The following is a 25636-nucleotide window of genomic DNA, read 5'->3' as shown; positions in this document are numbered from 1 at the left end:
AAGTTTGGGCCAGAACATATCACTTAATAGTTCAATGCAATATTATTGTAAGTCATAGATTCACCTAAATTGCAGTTTATTGAAATATCAGTTTTGCATTCATACAATAACAGTTTTTCAACAGTTGGTGCATTTGTTTGTTAGTTCATTTCCTAACTCTCTGGAGAAATAAGGTATATGGCTAATATGCTATCTACAATATCATGAACTTTATATTCCATTTGGAAAATCCTTGATGCTATTTACAAATATGGGAAGTTACTCTATTACCAGTCAGAGGCAAGTGATATGCCTAAATATATCACAGGAAAGAAAAAAAATGTATCTAACACTGAATGTCCTATTTTTATATTAGAAATTATGATGCATCCAGTAATAGTACGGTTCTCTAATGTCAGTTAAAATGAAAAATGTAGCTTGAATCGTTATAAAGTATAAATCTAGAAATTGGAAATGTTCTATATTATTTCAATTATTTATTTCTTATGAGGATTGTATGTAGAAATGTCACAGAATTAACTTAAATTAGTAAACACTACTGTTTAAATAGTGCACATTTCTGTAGCATCTTTGTAACTAAATAGTTTTTGCCAAGTTATGTTCTGGTACTTAACAAAATATGAAACGAAATCCTCCAATAAGATTTGCAAGTAAAGTTGCTAAAAACGGTATGCCCACTTTTGTAGCAACTGATGGCTGATCCGATTGCATACCTTCTCTTTCCCATGAGAATCAACTTAGGAGACAGACATAATATGACAGATTTATTGTACATTTATTTTCAGTGTGCTTTTAATGTGTCAGAAATTCCAGCATGCAGAAATTCACGAAAAAACCCTAAAACCTCTAAACATTGTCATAGAAAAAGAAATTTAGAAAAAAAAAAAAAAGGAAGGGGAAAAAATCACATTTATTCAATATATTTTGAGCTTCCACCAAGCAAGTAATGAAGCAACATTTCTGCATATAGGAAAAGAAAATAGAGGGGGAAAAAGACCCTGTATTGAAGTCAATCATCCAAAGTTCTCATTCAGTCGGTCTATGACAATCACAATGAAACTGCAGAGGCGAAACCTCCGCCAATAAATGCTGAAGCCCAGGCTTCAGGAAGTTATCTTGCAATCTGTTGACAAGCATGTGGGCACAAGAATCTGTTTGGCATTTTCTCAGGATGAGGTTGTTTCCCCCCCCCTTTTTTTTAGAGTTTTCCATTTGCAAAAGCTGCCTCCTGGAACTGAGGGACAAATAATTTGAAGTAAGCCCTAGAAAAACGAAGAAAAAAATTTGTCAGTAAAGATGAAAATAAGAGCATGTGGCATTTACAGACAAGATTGTCTAGCATGCAAAACATAAAACTTTTTTCTGATTAAAATTCAATTTTTGTTATACTGTGGCTGGCATGATCAAATGTAGCACTATAATTTCTTACTCTGAAATAATGCTTAAAATAAGGTCTGATCTATTAAAGAAAGCTGTAATTATACATTTTTTAAAATAAGTAAGTCGGGGCATATATTACTCAAATAATGGATTATTATAAATTTCTTTTAACAAAATTGCTTGCATCTATAACTGCTTTTTGTTATTCACTCTGTTGCCATTTCTACTGAAAAACACTTCGCTTAGTATAGCCTAGGTAATTGCCCTCCTTCTTGCTGCCTTCATGTAGATCTAATACACTTAATTCCTATACACTAACCAGAGTAATATTTTGCAGAAGTCAACAAAAAATACCTTATTTTCCAAAGAGCATTAAACAGCTGATGTGTTGGCTATTGTTTCATATTAATTTATAGTCATTTCCAGTATAGTAGCTTGATTCTTACCAAGCTACTGATACAACTGGATTTCACATAATATGAATCTTTAATAGATACACATTTCAATTTATACTTTAAAGATAATTGTATAGTTGGAATATATTATATACATTTTAGAACTGAAGTGGCAGGAATTAAATCCAGACGGTTGTGTATCTGCCCCTGTTTCTAAAATGGGCAAAGTCTGTCACGTTCATCAATATGCCATATTTTAACAATCCATATGGATCGCACAGAGCAAATTTAATATACTATATTTTGCATTCAGTCCAAGAGCCAGCATGGTGTAATGGTTAAGGTGCTGGACCCAGGTTCTTATCCTGCCTTAGGCACAGAAGCCATTTGGGTGACCTTGGCCTCTCTCTCAGACCTAATCAACATCAGACTCAGCAACAAACTGGGCAGCAAAAAACACACCCAAAATCAAAACCATTGTCACATCATGCATTGATGGCTTCTTTAAATTAGAAATACATTAGGAGACCATAAGTCTTCTATATTGTGTCTACTGACCAAAAGGCATGGATGACTAAATTTAAAAAAGGAAAGAATTCTGAGTAGACACCATTCGGCATTACACTCCCCCTCATTCCATTAGGTTAGCTGTCTTACATATGAATCTGTCTTTCTCTTTCTGAAGGTGTTTATAAATTACAATCTTGCTTGAATACTTACAAAAACTAGTCTGATCAAACATGCCAAAAATTCTAGGCATTTCTTAATGCAAAATCCTATGCCAAGGATCCAGGAAGGAAGACAAGAAGGAAGTAAGAAACCATTGAATGTCACAATCTGGAGAGAGGATTTAGCAGCATTTTAACTCCATATTGGAGGCTGATAAACTTGAGTAAACATAAACTCATAACATTAGAATATCTCAGGATATGTAGTCCATCGTCCAGAAATTCAAGATTTCTATGCAGAATTAATCTACATTAAAAATGCTAAAGATTTTATTGCAGAAAGGAGAAATATGATAAATAAACCTGTTACTGTATTTGAATTGTTCCACAATTTCAACCGTTTTATATATATTCTTTGACACAGCATGAATCTCTTTTTAACTTTAAGAGCAAATTTTGTGTGCATGTGTATGATATTTAAAATTTCAAGTTTTTATTTGAGCTCAAAGGAGCACCAAATGGAACACCAGGCTGAGCACCATATTGTCCCCCCCCCAAAAAAAATCTGGGTCCTCATTTTACTGAACTAGATAGGATGGAAGACTGAGTCAACTTTGAGCCCATTGAGGTTGAACTGCAGACTTTGGACAAAGTTAACCTGCAATACTGTGTTCTAACTACTGCATTGCCCAGGCTGTATTCATGTCCAGAAGACCAAATAATCCATATCTTTCAGAATATTTTGAACAGTAAGTTTCATAAGGGATAAGACATTAGGGGCTAACCCCTTCCTTGCACTTTTAGAAATTCTGAAAATATTAAATACAATGTAGTAGGTGAGGTACAAGATAATATATAGCTGTAAACAGATATCTCATAGTTATATATCTCTCCATAAACTATTTCTTTAATACAGGAATTTGGTTCTTTGTCTAGTTTAAACTGGAGTAAATTAGATTTGATGTATTTATTTACAACATTTATATTGCTGCAAATCTTAAATATATAAGTGTGGACAGCTCAAAACACAAAAGAGCACATTAAACAACTATGGAAGTCACATTAACCAAGGCATTCTAAACAGCTGCCAAATCAGCTGCATCTTTATTGGGTTCAACAAACATCCTTGCCCAACTCTGGAGAGAAAGCCAAGTGTTTACAGACCTGGAGTTGGACGTTACTATTATTTATCTTTATATCATGATTCTTTAAAGTTTTTTCAACTAATATATTTAAATTAATTTTGGCAAACAGTGAAACAGATGGTCTGGAAATTCTTTGAGTATTTGGGGCAAGATAATTGTGAATATGGTGAATTAGGAAAATTGATATTTCAAAATGTCTCCTATTTCTATTCCTTTCTTTGGTAGGAACATCCTTTAAAATATTATGGTATTTTATTATATGCCTGTTGGGAAAGTGGATTTAACATTTTTATTTTTCAGATTATATGTGGGCATTTGTTTGTCTTCAATTAATCATGTTGAGATAAGAAATTTCTAGATTCAGCTCAAGATTTGAATAATACAATGATTGGGAATAACTATTTCCCTAATTATACAAACTGCATTCAGTTTAACAAGACATGCATGTATAATATAAATCATGCATGCAATTTCTATTTTATCTGTAAACACCTTACATTATAAAATAATGGTTACATAAGAATAGTAGATGAATCCTTTTGTGGAATTATAAATAGGATTTCTCACCACATTGAAAGAGTTTAGAGTTTACTCAATACTAAAACATAATATTTTTTAGAGCAGATTATTGCTTGGGGCTTTTTAAATTTATTATTTCATAATGAATAATATTTACTTATTTTTCAGTTGTGATGACTGTATTTGGGATGATATCTTGGGAGAATTAACCAACATTCCTAAATTAGTAATTCATCTTTCATAAATCAGTAGATATAGTCCAAAGATTGCATAATCTTTGGAATAATAAACTCAGATCTTCTGTTCCTTGATTTTTTTTAAAAAAGAAACTATTCTCTTTTTAATTACAACATTTATAATGTGTATTTGTATATTGGTATTTTAGACATTCTCCAATAATAATTGGCTACAATCACCCTCCAGTTGGTAATACAATTTAGTAGTTGGTATATTTTTTGTCAGATTGAGGCCTGTTTTGCTACTGTCATTATTTATTTCTTTCTTTTCTTTCTTTTCTTCTTTCTTTCTTTCTTTCTTTCTTCTTTCTTTCTTTCTTTCTTCTTTCTTTCTTCTCTGTCGCTATTTAGCTAGAGTATCCAATTTAACATCATGTATTGATCAATCAAATCTGTATAGTCACTCATCTTATAAAAAGCAACTCTAAGTGACGTGCAAAAATTGAATAAAACAATAAATGGAAAAAGTTATTAAAATATAAAATATTATAAAAATATATAAACCCTAAGCAAAGAAAGCATACAAATGGCTACCTCAGCAATGGAGCTATCTAAGCATGTCCCGGGTTCTCTAGGAGCCCCAGGAGTCTTCCAGAATGTGAAAAGGGATGGAGATAATCTAATCTTGAGAATGTTCCCTAAAGCATCCACCACAGCAAAGAAGGCACATTTCTTGGGACTCATCAAATGTAGGTTCTTAGCGGATGGTGCATGCAGTAGGCCTTCTCTGCCAGATCTAATCAGGTGGATAATTGGCAGAGACAGTACATCAGATAGCTTGGCTCATACCATGAAGGGTTTTAAAAGTTAAAATCAACATCTTGAATTGCATCTGGAAACAAACTGGCAATCAATGCAGCTCACAGAGCAGATGTTTCATATGCACTGCCCTAGGAGTACACATAGTTGCCTGTACTATTGCATTCTGTACTAGCTGAAGTTTCTGGGCAGCCCCATGTAGAATGCATTGCAGTAGTCCAATAAGGTGATGAATAGGGCATAAGTGACGGAAAATAGGTACTGCCAATCCAGGAATGGTTGCAACTGGTGTGGAATGTCTAGTCACGATTGGATTATGGACTGAAATCAGGATTTGCAGGTATTGAACAACGACAGTTGGTTTTTAAAGATACATATTTAAAATTTATCAAGCCATCAAGAATTAAAATAAGATAACTTTTACTGTCACTTTTTTCTGTGAACACATTAAAAATGAAATTCTGACACATACACCAGACGTGTGGGCAAACCGCTAATGGAAATTGTTACTGGGTTGCCGAACCAGTAGGGATGGCAGGCTCACCACGCCCCCGAACCGGTTCTCCAGTTGCTGCGGCACTTTTTTTGACATTTGTAATGTTCTGCGCATACGCAGACCTATTTACAGGCAACTGCGTACACACGCAAATTGCGCACGCACAACTGGCAGTAATGCCGGCAACCCCCCTCCGCTCCACCCAAAATTACTGGTCTTAGAAATAGCCAAATAATTATGCAACACTGAAAAGCTGAATCTGCTTTGAAGCAATGAAACATTTGAATAGGTCTTGAATTGTCAGAAGAGCAAGACAGGAGATATTTGAGAAACCTATTCATATTTTCTTGTCTTTTCTATAATATTAATATCCATTTTGTTTTCCTTTTATAATTTATAAGTAGGCTTATATTATTACGCCTTGACTTAGATTATAAAGGTGTTAATACTTCTATAATTCTGAAACATTTATATTATGTTATTACAATGAAAATTGCTGTTTAATACAGCAAAAAACAACTATTACTACTACTAATATCCACTTTTAAATCTATCCAAGTTGGTATACATCACTCCCTCTTTTGACAGAGACCTCCATAGGTAGCTTGCACTATGTGGAAAAGTATTTCTTTCATCTGCCTTAATTCCTCATTACTCACTTTAGTGTTATGAAAGAAAAAAAACCCATTTATCTCTGTCCTGCGTGCAATGCTTCTTAATATTTATGAGAACAATATAGCGTAATTAAAGACTGTTGTGTTGGATATTAGACAAACAGTTCTTCTGTAGAAGTTGGCCTTGAAATTCTTTTTTTAAAGGCAAGCAAGGATACTATTCCCTTTGCTTTTGCTTTTACTTAAGTATTTATTTATAACCTTGGATTATTAGGACAGATTGTTCCCCAAATGTCTGCTTAGCGCTCCTTGTTTAGTTCACCCTGCACTCTGCACCACCTTCCTGAGATGAAGAAAACACACTTGAAATACAAAAAAGACAATCTATCATCAAAAAAGGGAAGAAAAAGACCAAAGCACCTTCCCCACCAGCAATCAACACCCAGAGGAGCATAGATTAATTCAAAGATTAACATCGAACCATCTGTCAAGAAAATAATACCCCAATCAAGGAACTGCCAAACAAGCCAATAGTAAACAGCCCAACCAAGGAACATCTAAGACAGTGATGGCAAACATTTTAGACACTGAGTGCCCAAACTGTGTACATGTGCATGCTCAAACTGCATACATGCACATGCCCAAACCGAAAGGTGTGCTTGCATGCATGCATATGTGCAAGCACGCATATGCACACGCATGCGCAACAGAGACCCAAAGACTAACTGGCCGGTGGGAGATGGGGCATCCCAACACCGGCAGTGCGGCAACGGGCAAGATCTTTTTCTTTCATGAACTTCTGTTTTGTTGTTTGCAGGGAAATAGAAGCTCACGAAAGAAATGCCACAAGAATCTGACCTGGAGTGATGGTGCGTGTGCCAGCAGAGAGGGCTCTGCGTGCCACCTCTGGCAAGCGTGCCATATGTTTGCCATCACGGAGCTAAGACCATCCCCTTCAATACTGACAGGGCAAGCCACTAGATTATAAACTGAGAGCAAACCTTTACTAGCACTCATGATGTTACCTAGTTTGGGTAATGAAATGTCTACAAGAAAACAATCAAGCTTAGAGGGCACGAAGGGCTCCCACATCCCCCCCCCAAATAAAATTCAACTCTCCCCTTTAAGGATTGTAAGCAAAGCAAGACTAAAACCTGGTAAACTAGCCTCTCTATACAAATGGAGATGCATTCTTCACTTCCTGCCAATCTTATGGATTTCACCCTCTGGTGAATGCAGGAGGTACTTATCCCTTGATCCACAGAGATTAAGTGACTAAAGAGCACCTCATCACTGGAGGCACAACTGGATAACAGGGTTGCATAGGCAATATAATATATGCAGCAAGAGGACTATTCCCATTCTTGATAGAACATAAAGAATAATTTCCTGATTGTATAAATGTTAAGAAAAGTTATATGTGTGTGGGGGGGGGAGGGAGGAGGAAAGCACAATTATCAGCTAATAAGATTAGTCTAAAACACAAGGGCAAAGGAAAGAGATGACAGTTCACCAAGAAAACCATCTGGCATGCAGAAAATGTGGGTAGCCAATACTGAATCTTTCTGCAACTAGGAGAGAAAGCTGTACTGATCATTCTATTGCCCTTCAACAGATGGAAATTGCTTTCAAATTCAATGCAGTTTACAAAAAACTTCAGCAAAAGTAACAAATTCACAGCAAAGGCATAGCTAATCTTTAAGAGCATTGAACTCTTCAGCAATTTTTATTCATTTTTTAATCAGTTTGGAGTTCATAAGGCACAATACTATGAGATTATGTGGTTTAGTCTCATTTTTACACTTCTATCCATAGAGACACCAATTATCAAGTAAAGCTTATACTAGTTCCTAACATTCTTTACATGTTGTTTTCCACTCTCCAGTTCAGAAATTCACTTTCTGAATTCTCTAAAAATTTGACATAATTTGACACTGAAAACTGTCTGGTGTTGTTGCTTGTATTGTACTCCTATGTTGAGAAATTTCATGTGCTATCCAAGCAGTTGCTTAGAAATTGAGTGCAAAATCTTTGTGATCAATACACATGCAAATCTTCCTCCCTCTCTCCTTTTGTTTTTTATAGTTACACATGCACAAATCTTGGAGAAAAAACCATTGCCCTAGATCCGTGATGGCGAACCTATGGCACGTGTGTCACAGGTGGCACGCAGAGCCATTTGTCAGGGCATGCGAGGCTTGCCCTGTCAGCTGGCCAGCACGCTGATTTCAGCTTCTTTTGAGGTCATTTTTCACCCTCCAGAGGCCTCCCTGAAGCCTCTAGAGCACGAAAAACCGGCCCTACGGGCAAACCAGAAGTTCAAGAATGGACTTCTGTTTTGCTCGTAGGGCAGATTTTAGCCCTCCGGAACGTTCAGGAGCCCTCAGGTTTAACAATGATTTGCATGTGGCACTTAATGCATCCACTAAATGTCGTAGAAAGTGACACAAATAACAATACTCAGATATATAAAAGTCCATACGATTTATACTCATGGCTTTCATCCTGGACTATTTGTGTGTACACTTTTGTTTTGTAAAATAAATAAGCAAAAGCAATCCAATAATATAATATTGGTTAATACTCCTAAATGAAGTACTGTATTAAAGCTGTAGAGTACATCACATTTTCCAGGCCAAGAACCACACCTGGCATTTGAGAGGCCTGAAGGCATGCATAAAATAGTAGTAGGTGGATTAGGAGTGAGGGCAAAAGCTAAATTGTTTTGATTTAATTTATATTTAATTAAAATAAAATAGTTAATTTTAATATTTTTTCTATCACACCATAAATAAATTCTTTAGACATTTGTCTAGGGCTGCCTCTAAAGCAGAGGTGGGGAACCAGGCCCCATATGACTTGTGGACTTCAACTACCAGAATTCCTGAGCCAGCACTAAAGTATGGGAGACCAGATCAAGCTATAGGATAGGCTTTTCCAACTTGAGTTCCCTTTAAATGTGTAGGCTGCAGTTCCTAGAATTCTACATTCAGTTCCTAGAATTCTATATTCAGTTCCTAGATTTCTATATCAGTATAGCCATAGCTGAGAATTCTGGGCAAATCCACAAATCTTGATGGCAGAGATGTATAAAACCTGATGTTTTAGGTTGGGGAAAACTGTCTTAAAGACCTCAGGTTTTGCAACTCTGAGATATATCAAGTTGACCATCTCCCAAGAAATGGAAAATGGGAGTATGGAAAGTGATAAGACAGCATCACCTTCCCAAATATACTAGGAGGAAACATACCAGATGAACTACTACTGTTTTATTGTAAGGCTACATTAATAGTATCTTGGAAGTCTGAAGGTACAACTTTCCCACTGTTTCCTACACCATCTGAGAAATTAGGAGGGTCCCTTCTGAGCTTTCTTCTCCTCTTGGTATGCAGCTACAGACTGCATCCTCACTAATCTGATGATTTCCTAGGTAGCATCTCCTTGCCCTGTTTCTCAAGCTCTTTCTCACATATCACTGCAGATGGAAATTGTGCCATTTTGGGTGACTTTTAGAACATTTATAAGAACTGAACAAACTTCTGCAATACAAGCTTCCAAAAATGATATTGTTTGTGGGTAAGATTTATCATTAGCACAATTTTAAAATGTCCTTTAATTGCTTAAAATGTACAATGTTGGAAATGGACTCCATGTGGTTTAGAGAGAACAGGCAGAAGGCACATGTGACTAAGCAAATATGGTATCTAGAATAGTAGTTTTTCAATAGATGAAGGAATGTCACAGGGTATTCGATAGCACCTGAGGGTAGAAGAAGAATCACAGAGCTCTTAAGCACAGCTCTTGAACTTATAAGTGCTCCATCACTGGGTGTTTTCAAGAGAAGACTAGGCAGTCATTTGGCATTTGAATGGTATGAGGATTCCTGCTCTAGGCAGGGATTGGACTAACTAACCCCCAAAGTACTTTTCATCCCACCAATTCTATGAAAATCTTCCTTTTTAAAACACACATGTTTTGAGTTGTTCTTCTTACTAGTGTTACTTATTACAGAGAAATGTCTAAAGGAAATAATGTGATCTTCTGTACACATATATGCAAATAGAAACTCTAGCACAAGGGTTCCTAACCCCTGGTCCATGGCATGCCAGAAAATGGGCCACACAAACAAGCCAAGCCCCATCCATAGCATGCAGGCAGCATGAGAAACCACAGCATGAAAAATCTCTCTCCATGGAACAGGTCCCTGGTGCCCAAAGGCTGGGGGCTGCTGCTCTAACACCATCAGGAAATAAATCAAAAATAGACAGGACAGCAATCCAAAATGCAGGATGTAAAAGTGGCACCACGGAAACTAATGAAGAAGTTTGGTTCACGCATTACTTTTCACTGCTCATGAAATTCCCCCACTCTTACTTGAATAACAACTACATAGCAATTGCCACATAGCAATCGCAACATAATCAAAAGTTATAAGTAATATGATAATTGAATTCCTACTGTACATTTCAGCCATTCTCCAGTAAATAACTTGTACTAAATAAAACTTATATGTAGCATTTATTTGAAAATGAGACAAAATTTGCCCTATTTTCCTTGGGCTGGAGAAGCTGGAAGTGCTTCTTTGCTAACCTGGAGGATGTTGGCCAATTTCTGTTTAAGATTTTTGTTTTAATGATCTATTCTTTAATTCATTTTATATTGTCAGTCTTTCTGGCTTCATGACTATATAGAAGACATTGTTTCTGTCCTATTATTCTGCTTTAAATGGTAAGACATTTGGGGAAAGATTATGTTTTAATGGAGAATTATTCTGAATGGGTTGGTATGAACAATCTGAGTTGTTGGGAGTTGAAAGGCTGGATGACAGAGCCATTAAGAACAACATGTTTCTGTACCTGTGGAATTCATTAGACTGTAAAGAAATTAAGTAACTGAACTGTACCTCCTATGTTCAAAGATGCTGCATTTTGACTTCATTTTATTAGTCTTTTAGAAGGAATATTTCATTGAAGAGTAAATGCATGAATAAAATCTGCAACAGATCACTTGTTGGTTATATAAAATTTGACCTTACAGAATACTGGGAAAACATGTTATCATAACTCTTAGAGAAGAAGAAATTTACAACGGTCAGAAAAAGCAATAGAAACAAGAAATGACCCTATACTCTCCGGGGTAGCTTAGGGTAGCCATAAAATACTGCATTTTATACACTACTGTTGGAGAGGACACTGACTTCTTTAAAAAAAAAGGTAAGTAGGTAGAAAACTACTCTCACTGCTATTACACTGGCAAGGAATCAGACTCCATTTTCATTTCAGGATCATGCTAACGGAGTTGTGACTCAAGAACCTATGTCCTCTTGTTCTTCCAAAACATGCCAAACAAAACTCTGAAAAGATCTTTGGTAGTTCACTTTCTTCTGTCCAGGAAATAGCACACAAGTGATACTTAAGCAGAGTCCGCAGGATTGTCTGGCACACTACACAAACTCTTCATGACACATTTTCCTTGTTACCTTTTGGGAGGAGGCTTCATGATATCCAAAGCAGAACATCTAGATTCAGTCACAGGTTATTTTTTCCCCATATAAGCATCAACCTTGGGAACTCTCAAGTTTCCCCTTTCCACTACATATTCAAAATGGACAGAGTGTGTGTGTGTGTGTGTGTATGTGTATGAAGGTATATATCAGAGGTGGGTTCCTACTGGCATGGTCCGGTTTGGCTGAGTAGGTAGTAACTTGGCCTGCCACGCCCCGGTTCTATCGGCACAGAAGCATTTTTTTTAGTACTGCACATGCACGCGTATCGCGTTGCTGAGTGAACCGGCAGTAGCAGCAGCCAGAATCCACCCCTGGTATATATGTATGTATATAGCATGTGTGTATGTGTGCAATGTATGTATTTGAGTAGATATACACTTTCTCTTCAGAGCAGGCAACAGAATTTCATTTTTAATGTGGGCAGGTGTGCTTGCAATAAAAAAATGACAATAAACTTATCTTATCAACCACAGAGATAATGGAAAGCAAAAAACAAAAACAGCTCCAAAAAACAACAACCAGGAGTTGTCAGAACAAATGACCTTTCATATACAATGTATTAGAGTCCCAGAGATATATATTTGTCTCAAGAATCTAGAACTAATTTAAAGAATTTTAAGAAGTTAAGGTTCTAATGCTAAGAAAAATATTCATATAATGCAACACTAATCTTTTTATCATTTGCTGTTTAAGCTCAAGAACTATCACTGAAATATCTTTTTTCTTGCTCAAAAGCATACAAATATGTTATCTGGCAGAGAAAACTGAAGATTTATTTACATGTTTAAGCTATTCATGTTAGATTTAAAAACTAGAATTAAAAAAAACCCCTCTAATTGATGGTGTAAAAACAGTTGAGGGAGTTTTAATGAGAAGTGAAACCCAATATTAAGAGTAGACAATTCATCACCAGGACAATATGTCTTAAACCCAATTTTCAACAGCAACTGACAACAGACTGTAGAATCATCAGCATTATATAACTTTCCATTTCCTTCCATAAGAACACTGACTGTTTTACAAAGTGATACTTGAGGGCAGGTTCAACTGATTTGAATTAATCTGGACTAATTTGGATCCGCCCATATTGATGGGTTTTCAAAAAACATATAAAATGTTTCTAGTATGTTTATTACTGTAATTAGTTTATAGCATCCAAGTCCCTAAAAGCCCATTCCAAAGTTATCTTTTTAGCAGAAGCATTGGTAGGTTATGGAGAATATTTGTAACTCAGGGTTGAAATAAGGGGTCCTTGGTGCTATCTGAGCTTGGTTTTTTTCTGTACAATAGCACTGATGATGTTACTTAGTTTAGGTAATGAAATGCCTGCAAGAAAACAATCAAGCTCAGAGAGCACCAAGGATCCTTAGACTGAAGATTTTAGAATGGGAAATATGGAAGATGATAGTTCTCTATGGAAATTAAGGAGAACCCTGCCAGATCAGGCTATAGGCTCATTTGGGAATCTCGCAAATCTGCATCAAAAAATGATGATGTGGATCCCAACCACAATTACAGGCACTCCTCAACTTACATCATTTGTTTAGTGACCATTCAAAGACGGCATTGAAAAAAGTGACCTATGACCATTTTTCACATTTATGACTATTACAGTATCCTCATGGTCACCTGATCTATGTTCAGTTGCTTGACAACTGGTTCATATTTATGACGGTTGCAGTGTCCTGGGGTCATGTGACCATCTTTTGCAATCTTCTGACCGGGCAAACTCAATGGGGAAGCCAGATTCACTTAACAACCCCTGTTACTAATTTGACAACTGCAGTGATTTACTTAACAAATGAAACAAGAAAAGTCGTAAAATGGGGCAAAACTCATTTAACAAATTTTCACTTAGCAACATAATTCTGGGCTCAATTCTCACTTAGCAACATAAATTCTAGGGCTCAATTGTGGGTGTATGTTGAGGACTACCTGTATTCAATGCATACTGCTGTGTCTATGAGTCAGGAAGTAGGAAACAGACATCAGTATTAGTTGCCATTTCTACGTAGGCTGCACTATTACAGCTGCCTGGCAGCAACTTTCAGAGTTTAATTATGTCCAGGAGGAAAAAAGAATTTTCTTGTGTTGATCCCCCAACTCCTGTGTTTAATTCAGTCGATAACTGTTTCTTACCCTTTCCATTTTAATCAATGCTATGTATGAATTTATATACTTAACCCTTAACCTGTTCATTTCAAGCTAAAGAGACCCAACAACTGTAGTAAGGAAAAGACTAATTTTTTGTTGCCAGGAAAGAGGAAGAAGCAGAGAGTTTCCATGGAGGGGTCTGCAAGGTAAAACAGCTATTGAGATGAGGAGATTGGATGACAGTATATATGTCATAATAAAAGGTTCAAAGAATGATGCATAAATGAGGAGGGAAAATGATCCAAGGGACCAAGGAGCAGGATTATTTTGGATCTGTTCATAAGGAGATTGTTGGAAAGCTGTATGAATGGAACATGCTTAATTTAGCAACAATGAGCAAGAGTATAATTCCACATAGTAAAACATATCCACTTATGCCAAATTTAGTTATCTGCTCTTCCACTTGAAGAAATGGGAAACGCTTCTATGCCCATTCTAGGAAAAAAAATATCCAAATGCAGTATTTGAAACACAGCCAGGGTTTATCTTGGATACATAGCCAACCGGTAGGTCAGTACTGTTTAGGTAGAAGATACGTAAAGGTGCAAGGTTAAAGATTCAAATTCAATAAAACAATCATAGCATTTTTCTATTCTTCAATTTCAGCATTAAAATTAAGATTTGTGGGTTAATATGCCTTAATATAATTAATACAAATGCTGTATCAGTCCTTCTCAATTATTTTGGTGCTTTTCACGTTACCTATCCTGAATGGCATTTGCCAATTATGTATGCAAGACGCTTTCAACAGCAAATGCTTTTAGTTCAGACCATAATCCTCCTAATGGAAACCCTTCAGACCAGGGAGAAATGTCAACCATCTCATGTCCTCATATAGTTAGGTGAGAAGAAGCATTAAATTCGGGGCAGAAATCATAAGACTTGTGTCCTTTGACCTATTTTATTTCAGACTGTAATTATTATGTTGCCAATTCATAATAATGTCATATTATAAAGGATGTCAACAGCGGGGCCGCAAAGAGCACCCAAATTCTTGTAAATCCTGCTGACTATACACTTTCCGAAGCTCAGTCTGGTAATTCCCAAAAGCTTTATAGTTCCCTGATCTTGCTGCAACTTGTCAGGAAACAAAGAAAAACTTGTTTTGAAAATGCTTGCCACCCACAGCAGTCTGTTCTGGGCATTTGCAAAGAGAGGACCAGCCCTTCCCTGACCACACATAGTCTGGCTGGCTTGTTTTTTGTGTAACCTCCCAGTAATTACCTTGAAGGCACAAAGAATAGATAATTCAGTGCGCTCAAAAGACAGGGCCACAAGCCTCCCAGAGCTCTGACATCAGGACACACTCAAGGGCCTGGGATGGTTAGATAGATAAAGAGAAAAGACGGAGTTGAGTTCAAGATATTCAGTTACATATGAATAATGAAACCTAAACAATCAAGTAAAATACAGAATTAAAGTGATTAGGCAGAAAGATTAATAAAACATTAGAAACTGATTCTCAAGAGCTGCTTTAAGGTACAGCAGAGACAGCATTCTGCGTGGCTGCATGGAAAGTGGAGATGACTCCTGTCACTCCTTGTAGCAGGCAGCTTTCACTGATCCTTCCATCTCCAGGGTGCAGAAACAAAATCCTTAGAGCTCCTATGAACTCTTGGAAAACAGGAATAAACATATGCAAAAAACAAGTGGCACATTCAGAACCTTAAAAAAAACCCTCAGGATGAACAAATCAGTGAAATATCATTTTATGCTGCACCATGGGAAGAAAGTTTAAACGCAAGAGCTAATAGAGACCTTTTGAAACCACACTTCGCACAGGTTGTTGGTGTGTTGGTACAAAACATAAATTGAACCTCTTTCATTCAAATGTATAATGAAAGGTATACATCATATACTGTCACAAATGCAACAATAGCTAATACCCAGAAATGATTTGATTCTGACTCTGATAGAATGGGCAAACAAGCCATGTCTGTGTTCTTCTTCCTCTTTTCTGTCCTCTTCTGGTCCAACCTCTGCATAATATCCTAATATGTTGTTGGATAAGGAGGCCTGCAGAGTTAGCTTATGCTCCAACAGGTTGGTGTTAGAATGTCTAAAATGTTTAAGAAACACTTCATATGCAGTTCCTTTAATCATCATAGGCAATGTCTGGGCTAAATTAAGGCTTAGTGTTGTGATTGGCTTGACTTGCTCCAACGTTCTAGATCCTAGAAACAAAAGGAGACAAGCAAGTCGGCCAAATAGGAAATGATCCACAGCTCTACCAGATTTGGGACTAATTCAGCAGCAATTTGGAGGAATTCTATTTTATAGACAAATAAGAATATGATTTAACATTTGCCCAATCACTGATACTGAATCTCTTCATACATTCTTTGGTGACAATTGGTGACTTTGAAACTCTAAATAATAAATAAATCAGAAGGCATACATTTCCCCTCTTCTAATGGAACAAACTGAAATGCTTGCTGTTTTCTCTAGATGCAGAATGGTTTAAAGTGCTGTCTTTTTCCACAATGGTTAGTCAGATAAACAGTGAATATAAAACTTCAAACAGCAATTGTTTTAAATGTGGTTTGATAAACTGCGTCACATTTCATAACAGGATTATTGTAAAATGTTATTATACACCCAAGCATCCTTGTGATCCACAATAGAAACTTGTGTTTAACATTAACCTAATACACAAAGTTCATGAACATTCCAAGGTCACATACAACATTTCAAATATATTTAAAAAAAGAAGCATTAAATGAAAGTTTGAAGTTAGTATATAAACTCAGATTTTTTTAAAAAAAGGTCACTTTATCTGTAAAAGTCCTATGTTCAAAAGGAAAAAAATCTTATGTGTCAATTCCTGTGTTTTTCACTTAGATTCTAAACCTTAAACTGTTTAAAAAGTTGATATGGTTTCTGTTTCAGCACAGATACAAGAGCCAATGTCCCAGCCAGTCTGTTGAGAGTTCCTTGATCCCTTTGCTGATAAGACGACCGTGTTTTTTTCCACTCAAGTCATTAGTTTTGTGTATCTTTCTGTACGTCTCTTGGATGTTTATATTGGTCTTGGTTGTAATATTTGTCAGTTTCACCAATATGTGTTGTCCGCTCATTAGAAGTGACAATGCCTTCTGGGCCAGCTGTACTGACTCTAAATGGAGTTGGTTGACAATCATTGTTATCTCTGCACAGGGTCTTTGCACTGAACTGTAAGAGGGCTCCATACTCCATCAGGCTGATGTCTGTAGTAATGGGAAGCATTACTGAGAAGCATTCTCCATAGCTACTTTGCTTAGCACTGTAACATAGAAGTAGAATCTGAAAATTTTGGTCTGGAATGGGAGAAACTACAAAAAAAAGATCCAGAATGGTTATGTCTAAGATCAAAACTATAACCCATTGTAATTTTTCTAATGTTATAAGAATTGGTTTTCTGGATACTCTTATTGCTCCCTGAACCTTCAGTATGTACTCGTAGAGCAAAAAAGGTTCCTCTCTTCTATGCTGTTGATGACTCCTAGATGCAGAAACATTTCAAGGATACCAGCAAATTCTTCTTGAAGTTCACCTGGGGATACTAAGGTTGTTCACATAGAAAGGGAGTTAATTAATTAGAAAATTAAATGTCTAGTTAGGCACAGATGTTATACTTTGTGTCCAGAAGTCTTTTAGCAGGTTCTGTGTCACTTTGGTGTGGAGAGACAAGTCTAAAGGGGAACATTCTGAACTAGAATCAATCCTTTCAGTATGCAAAGTAGAATAACAATGGCTCTTGTACAGAAACCAATGAACTGATGGTATGGCTTGATGTGAATATAAAAGTATGTTTTGCCAAGTCCATCAAGGCCAAAAAATTATCTAGCATAATGCCTTCAACTGAATCCATCATATATTGTCTGAAGTCTAATTGTCTGCAGTACACAATTCTGAATGTCTTTCCAAGGGTTTTTTTTTTTGCGTTATGAACAGAAGGGAAGATACATCAGAGAAATATTCATCAAAGTATGTCTTCCACTGGGTCAATGTCCATCAAGAGATTTATTGCTTCCTTCATCCTGAGTTACTTCTCATTGTTTTGAACATGGGTGATTGCACAAACCTGCCTTTTGATTTTTGGGGGGACGGGGGTGGGTGGGTGAATTCCAAAGTATATCTTTAATAATTAGCATTTGTCTGTCCCTACATGTGTGCTTCCAAGGGTTCCAGAATTTCAGCAGCCTTCTACTTATCTGGAAGGATAGTTACATCAGTACAAAAACAATTTTCTTTGGAATTTGCCTTCTCTTCCTTGTCTGGTGGTATTTACAGAACTCTAGCATGTGTTTCTTATCTGCTTCTTGCTTGAAAAGTATTTGACATGTGGTCTTTGCATTGAAATGAAAAAGACTTGCCTTGTATCTCTTTCGCTAATTCCCCAGGGCTGCCATGCATAGATGTCTTTTTAGCCTTATTTCCTATAAGGACGGACAGGAGATTCCACAAACAGTTTTTTAAAAAAATCTAAAATTGCTTTAGCTGGGGAGGTTAGCTCTTGATTGGTGGTCCACATTGCTACAGCTGCAGACCCCATCATGCTGCTATTCCCAAAGCTATGGATCTGGCTGCTAATTGTAAGGAGTCCATATATAAAAAACATCCCTGAACAAACCTGTTCTTACTTTATTAAGATTACTTTCCATTTCCACTGAACAGTGTGGTATCAGGGTTTTAAACAATCAAAATCTACATACTTGTTATAATATTCATCACAATACTATTAATAATATAACTACATATCCATACAATTACAATAACACATAATAACTTCATCATCAAATTCCCTCCACATTATCATTCCCTCTTTTTTATATCTCTTTTCTAACTTCTATTTCTATTATCTAGCCATTTGTAAAATACATCCCACGTCAAGAAATACTCAGTTTCTTCTTTATCTTTGATAATAAACATTAGTTTATCCATTTCTGCACAGTCTAGTATTTTTTTAATTACACTTTCATCAGTTTTCCAATGTTGCGCAAATACAATCCAAGCTGCAGTTAATATATGTAATACCAGATACATAGTCCTTTTATCATATTTTTCCAGTAGAATGCCCAACAGAAGTATTTCTGGTTTCAAATCAATATGCTGCTTTATCATTTTTTCCAACCAAGTATGTATTTTCGTCCAATTTTTTAAAACTTTTGGGCATGTTCGCTACATATGATAAAATGAACCTGTTGATTGATTGCACTTCCAACATTAAGCAGATCTATTTTTATACATAGATGGGCATTTAATTTCTTATAAGATTTCCTCACATGAAAAATACAGCTTATTTGCTAGATAAGGTTTAACTCCAAGTTTAGCTGATTTGACCAATTCTTCAATCATCACCATCTTTTTATATCACTTATCTCCCATATTAAGCGACTCTTGGTAGCTTACATATTTTAAAAGACAAATAAAAATGATTAAAATATTAAATTATGCAAATTAAATATTTAAAACTGTACAAAAAAACTGGGATTGAGAGATGGATGGCATGGGCTGAGGTCTTCTTACCCTGTCAACCCCAAGCCAACCAGCAAAATCAAGTTTAAATACCTTTTCAGAAGGCAAAAAAGGGTAAGAGCAGTTGTCACCTCTGGTGATAAAATGTTCCACAGGGACAGGGCCAACATGGAAAAGCTCTTCTCCTTGACCTCCTACCTGCTTAATTCCTTAGCCAATGGGATCCATAACAGACCTTTTCCACTGGCATGAGTTGGACAGGCTAGTCCCATTGGGGTAAGATAGCTCCTAACACCTTGAATTGGACCTGGAAGCAAACTGGTAACCAGTGTAGCTCATGCAACAGTGATGTTATGTAGATCACTCTAGGAACCCCAGAACTGCATGTGCTGCTGCATTCTGCACCAGCTGTAGCTTCCAAAATACATCAGCTACTTTCAAGGCAGTTACAGTTCTGAATATCTCCCTGAATTTTAAATAACTTTTCAGTTACATTAAAACCTCTGCCACTGTTGAAGGCATCAAGGGATCTGGTAAGGAAATATCTTTGAAACAACAACCATTCATATACATACAGTATTTGGGTTTGTAAAATACCTAAAGCTTTTTTCAAAATAGACATCATTTGAACTGATGAGTCATCTGAACACACAATGAGGAATGATACTATTAATTATAACAATACAACAATAACATTAAATAAGTCATAACTCATATTCAATCAGATAAGAAAACCATCAGCATATCCTACAGCATACGCAATTCACAAATTCTTCTACACATGCATTAAAAGGAAATTATATTTTGCAAACATTGGTATGAGGTTAGTTTTCTAGATATATTCAAAAGATATAAAGTTCTATAAGATGTTCATCATATTAATGTATCTCATGCTAATAGAAAATCATTTATGGATTCTTCTGTACTTGCAAGGCTTTAAACCTGGGGTTTTATTACTCTAAGTCAGTGATGGCTAATCTTTTTGTCCTCGCGTGCTGAAATCGTGTGTGTGCATGTGACAGCCTGTGTGTGTGCCCACACCCATAATGCAATGTGTGCATGCCCCCCTGGGCATGCACGCATGACATACCCGCATTCCTCCATCCCCTTGCATGTGTGCAACCCCGTGTACTATTTTGGGCCTAGCAGGCCTACCCGAAGCCTTCTGGGACCAAAAAAACAGGCCACGGGGGGGGGGGGCACCGCACCCCAACTGTGCCCCGTTTTGGACCTAGCAAGCCTCTCTGAAGCCTCCTGAAACCAAAAATGGGGCACAACGGGGGAGAGATGCACGGCAGAGATCCAAAAATTAGCTGGCCAGCGGGAGGTGTGTGTGCATGCGCGGTGGAGTTGATCTGGGTGACGGTTCGCATGCCTGCAGAGAAGGCTCTGCATGCCACCTGTGGCACACGTGCCATAGGTTCGTCATCACGGCTCTAAGTCATTATTTATGCTTTCTATTCTTATTAAGTTATAGTTGAGTGTTTATTTTTATTTTCTATATTGCTTCATCTTTGCAAATGCTATTAAATTGATACTGGGAGGTTCAGTACTTTATGAATATGGAAATCAATCAAATCCTTAGCAAAAGTAAGGGAGTTACTGTATTGTGGATTTTAATCCGCTAGTCATTGCCAAATATAGGGGGCAGTGCTCATCTTTCAAGGCCATTGAGTCAGCGCTGTTTGAAGATATTTCCATGGTCATGTGGCCACCTTGACATGACGGAGCACTTACTTTCCCAACAACGTGGTACCTATTTATCTACTCACATTTGCATGCTTTTGAACTGCTAGGTTGAAAGGAATTGGGGTGAGGACAAGAGCTCACCCCATCGCAAGGTGCTTGGGTCTTGAACCTGGACTGTTGGCTTTCTAGCCAACAAGTCCAGTGTCTTAACCATTAAGCCACCACGCCACCCCAAATCCTTAGGTCATTATTCAAATGTTTAGACTGGTACTCAGTGAAATAGTTTCAAAGTACTGTGGCATACTATGACCTACCAGAATAAATTAAGACTTACATAAGGAACCACATTTGTCAACAAAGATTCTTAAGTATATTATTTTCCTACAATTACATCTATCAACATTTGTTAGCAATTGGGCATCAGGGACATGCCTCTGAAAGAAAAGGTCCCTATTTGATTGGACAGAAATGTCTTTGTAAAGAATATAGTACTTACACTAAAATATAGTTAAAGATCATCTATTTCCTAGCACCAGAAGAAGAAAAAAACACTACTTGAAAAAAATAGTGATAAAAAATTATATACTTTAATAAAAACTATTAATATGATTATAAATCTACTCATTATTTAATAAGGAAAATTCTATTTAGATTTCACTTGGAAAAAACAATGCTAACATGTGTACAGATACTATACATTTGTTATTAAAAAAATCTCTATATTCTGTCAAACACTTCACATATAAATATCTCTCATCAAGATTTAATCATTATTTTTTCCTTGCCACAGTCAAAAATTTAATGAGAAGTGGCCAGAAGTAAGTTTCCTAAGCCTTCCTAATTTGGTTGGAATCTATATTATGCATGACAGCACTGACGATCCCTGGCAGGCACCTGTCAAAATCAACATATTATGCCTTAAGACCTACACTTAGCTATGCAAGACAACACTCTTCAAGCTATACATTAAAAAAATTATTCAACTAGCCAGACTCCATTGTATTGCTATCCGCTGTCATGAACATGCACTGATTACACTGCAGTAAAATTTGCACTTTTACAAGCCATTATCAGTGTTAATTTTTATTGGTTTTCTATTTGTCTTTATAACATTATTGAATTAATGGACCCTCTGGAGCAATGATGATAATTAGATGCTAAGCAGCTGAACAATACAATAAGTGGAAGTTTTAGATGTTGGAATTTTAACTCATCAGTTACTGTAAATGGTATTTAATGAACAGATTCAGCAGGCTTCCATTTTCTTTGTGGTTCTGCCTTGTCTAGTTCTTTCTTTCTTTTTAAAGCCACAAAAGCTTCCACCTCCAGTCAACTTTGTATCACCATCTTTCTTCTAAGGCAGGGGTGTAAAACTCAATGGTGCTTAGATATGGCCCGCGAGGCTACCCGGGAAACAGTGATGGACCAGCCCACAGTGCCTTTGCCACGTGCGGACCTCCTAAGCTCTGTTTTTGCTGTCAGAGAGTTGCAGGAGGCTGTCACAGCTAAAAATGGAGCTTGGGAACCCGTTTTCACTGGTAGAATACTCAGGCCATCACAGGGGCCCCTGACGCAAGTGACATTGAGCTGGCCATGCCCACAGGTGAAACTCAACCCCGAGGGGGCCCTCAATGAAATCGAGTTTGATACTCCTGTTCTAAAGCTACCCATTTTCAAAAATTCACCACCAAAATCCATAAAATCCCCCAAATCACAGTCCATCAAAAGTCCTACCAACTATTTTTGTGTTTCCCTGGACTTTCTACTTTTGGGGTTTGCCACTCTAATCTCTCTATTCTTTTATGTTATTTCCCTTCCACTTTCACTTTCTGGGCATAAAGGAATCCAGCACTCCCTCTGAGAGTCTCTGAAATTGACTTGGAATTAAGCTGCTGGAACTCTTCAATGTGTAATGTAAGAGAACCTATCAAACCTTCCAGAACACCAGAGGGCTGGACAAGAGGCAATGAGTAGAAGCTTATTATAGAGAGATCCAATCTAGAAGTAAGGAGAAATTTTCTGACAGTGAGAACAATCAATCAATGGAATAGCTTGTCTCCTGGAATTGTGGATGCTCCATTACTGGAGGTTTTCAAAAATAGACTAGACTACCATTTGACTGGGATTGTAGAAGGTCTCCTGTCTTGAGCAGGGGGGGTTGGGGGTTGGACTAAAAGTCCCTTCCAGTCCTATAATTCTATGTTCTATGTAATCAAGTGCTAACTCGATGGTATCAGATACAATAGATGCCACAGATACACAGGCAGACAAACTCCAGAGAAAATAGCAAGCTCTAGTGTAACAGGAAGAAAATAGCGGCTATGTTGTATGTTTAATATACTTAGCCAAGTAAATGCAGGGGGAACTTTAGTATACCATACACATGCAATGTTGGAGTTGATACTAAATGTAAGAAAAACTAAGCGTGATCAAAAGGATGAAACATCTGAACAATGGGACCAAATAAAGTGAACTCCAGCAAGCTGAGAGTGGAAGGCATATGGGCAGCAATGAACTATGGCCTGAAATCAAAGACATTTGTATCTTTATGCTTGCACAACATATCCTATTATTTCTAATCACAAACAGTAAAAAGTTGAAGGATAGCTATTTCCTCTTTTGATTACCAAATGAATGAATACATGCATGCATATCCAAATAACCTACTAAAAGACATGAGGGGTGCCTACAAACAGCAGGATTAAAATCTGAAGTATGATTGATACAAATCCTGTATGTCTGGATTCATGTTTCTCCTGCTCCATCTGAAGCTTCTTGAGAACTGAAGGAACTACATAGAACATGTCTTCAAAGAGACACACATAGCATCCAATTTTTCATGCACAAACTGGAAAACATTACTTATGACCTAAAACTACGGATAAAAAGTCTCTGTTTATTTAGACTCAATTGCCTACATAAGAAAACAAAAGCATAAGATTTCCTACATGGAAACAAAAATCCTGTATGTGTTTTATATCTATACCATACATAGGAAAACAGTGTCTCCGTAATTAACCATGATTTATGGTTACTACATATCATTGTGAATTGTTTGCATCTATAATTGTTCTCAGTTTTCACTGCACATTCCCCTGTCCCATGTTTTTTTTTTTTCAAAATCAGCTTTTATAGTGATAAAATGGGATTAGCCCTGGACCTACCATAGATGTCTTCTTTAGCGTGGGATATTAAAGTGAATTTCTATATGAATCCATCCCAAATGTCTATTACCCTTCTCCTTCCCTATGTTATCTTCCCAGGTTGAGTTCTGCTACATGATTCATCCTTGAATTTATTTGAGTCTACATATTTTCTTTGTTCCTATTTATTAACATCATAAAATGCAAAATAGACACTACCAACGATAATTAAAAGATGTAGTAAGAATATGACACCCTAGTTCACTTGTTTGCTTTTATTTGCTTCTGTGTTACATCAGCCAGAGTCTTGAATATCAAATTTCTATCAAAAGATAGCAATTCAAATTTCAGAAATAAAATAAAAGCACTAACTGGCACTGCACAAAAACTAACAGAGTTAATTTACTCAAATCTGAGATCAGAAATAATTCTTTTAAACCAAGGCTCTTCAAAGCTTAATAAAAGAGAAAGCACAGCTTTTCCCACATATAATTCAGCTTCAGTACTTCAGGTGGAAGCGAAGAAGAGGTTGAGAAGGAGGAAGAGAGAGCTAACAAAACCAGCAATTTCCTTTATGTTGGCTTTCCACCAATTTTATTGGGATGTAATCCTAAATTTACTTTTTATGAATTAAATTTGCCCTAACAGCTAGGAGGAGGCATGATAGACTCTATTCAAGGACAAATCAATCCAGCATTTAGTCCATTTGTTCTCATAAAGGCCAACGAGAGGTGTCAACATCTGGGCATGAAGATAACATTCCTTTTCTCATATTTGACTATCACTAATGCCAAGAGAGCGAGAGAGGGAAAACACCGAGCAAGCTGTTTTCTGGTGAGTATAGAGAATGGCTTTGAAGGATAGAGAGAAGAACCACTACCAAGGCGAGAATCAGATAAATTAGACTGGTCTTTGAAAGTATGTTACAAAACGGCCTCAGACAGTCTCCTCCCTTGTCCCTAGTTAATTCACATGAAGTTAAAAAAGTGAGGAAGGAAAATACATTGACATTTACGAGATTCTGTGACTATAGCTGTTCTAATAAAATTAGCTAAATGTCTATACTGAGTCCGTTTGTTACTCTGGTCTATTTTACAGGGTTTCTTCATTACGTAGGAAGAGAAAGGAACGGAGGGGATTTTTGACCTTCTCCTGCACTTACTAGATGCCTTTGGCAGACAAAAAAGAAATGGAGAGGTGCCTCTTTCTAAATCTGACTGATAAAATCTTTCTCTCAGCTTGTTTACCATGCTTGTTTGTTCTCTTTCATTCATCACATGGGAAATAAGGAAGTGGGATGGAAGGAAGATCTTTTCCCTCCAAATTTTTCTCATTTGTTCCTCTTTACCCATTCTTAGCAGACAGCACCACCACCAATGTATTTCTTTAAAAAAATACCCCACTTTGTCCTGGTTTTCACACAGCTATTTTTTGCTGTTGTGAAAATTTGACATATAAGACTCAATGGGCTTTTC

At 36.8% G+C, this 25636-nt stretch overlaps 1 protein-coding gene across 1 annotated transcript in view; it reads right to left on the bottom strand.

Moving 5' to 3' along the window:
* Positions 1 to 751: 751 nt before the first annotated feature.
* BABAM2 (BRISC and BRCA1 A complex member 2) overlaps positions 752 to 25636 on the bottom strand; it is a 149515-nt gene continuing 124630 nt past the window's right edge. Inside the window, 1 exon segment of the mRNA XM_032217020.1 lies at positions 752 to 1262. Within this exon segment, the coding sequence (XP_032072911.1) occupies positions 1199 to 1262 (64 nt within the window). The 3' untranslated portion in view covers positions 752 to 1198.

Source organism: Thamnophis elegans, chromosome 4 (genome assembly GCF_009769535.1).
Source record: "Thamnophis elegans isolate rThaEle1 chromosome 4, rThaEle1.pri, whole genome shotgun sequence".
Classification (NCBI taxonomy): Eukaryota; Metazoa; Chordata; class Lepidosauria; order Squamata; family Colubridae; genus Thamnophis; species Thamnophis elegans.
Note: the sequence above shows the minus strand (reverse complement) of the source record. Positions and strands in the feature narration are given on the sequence as shown.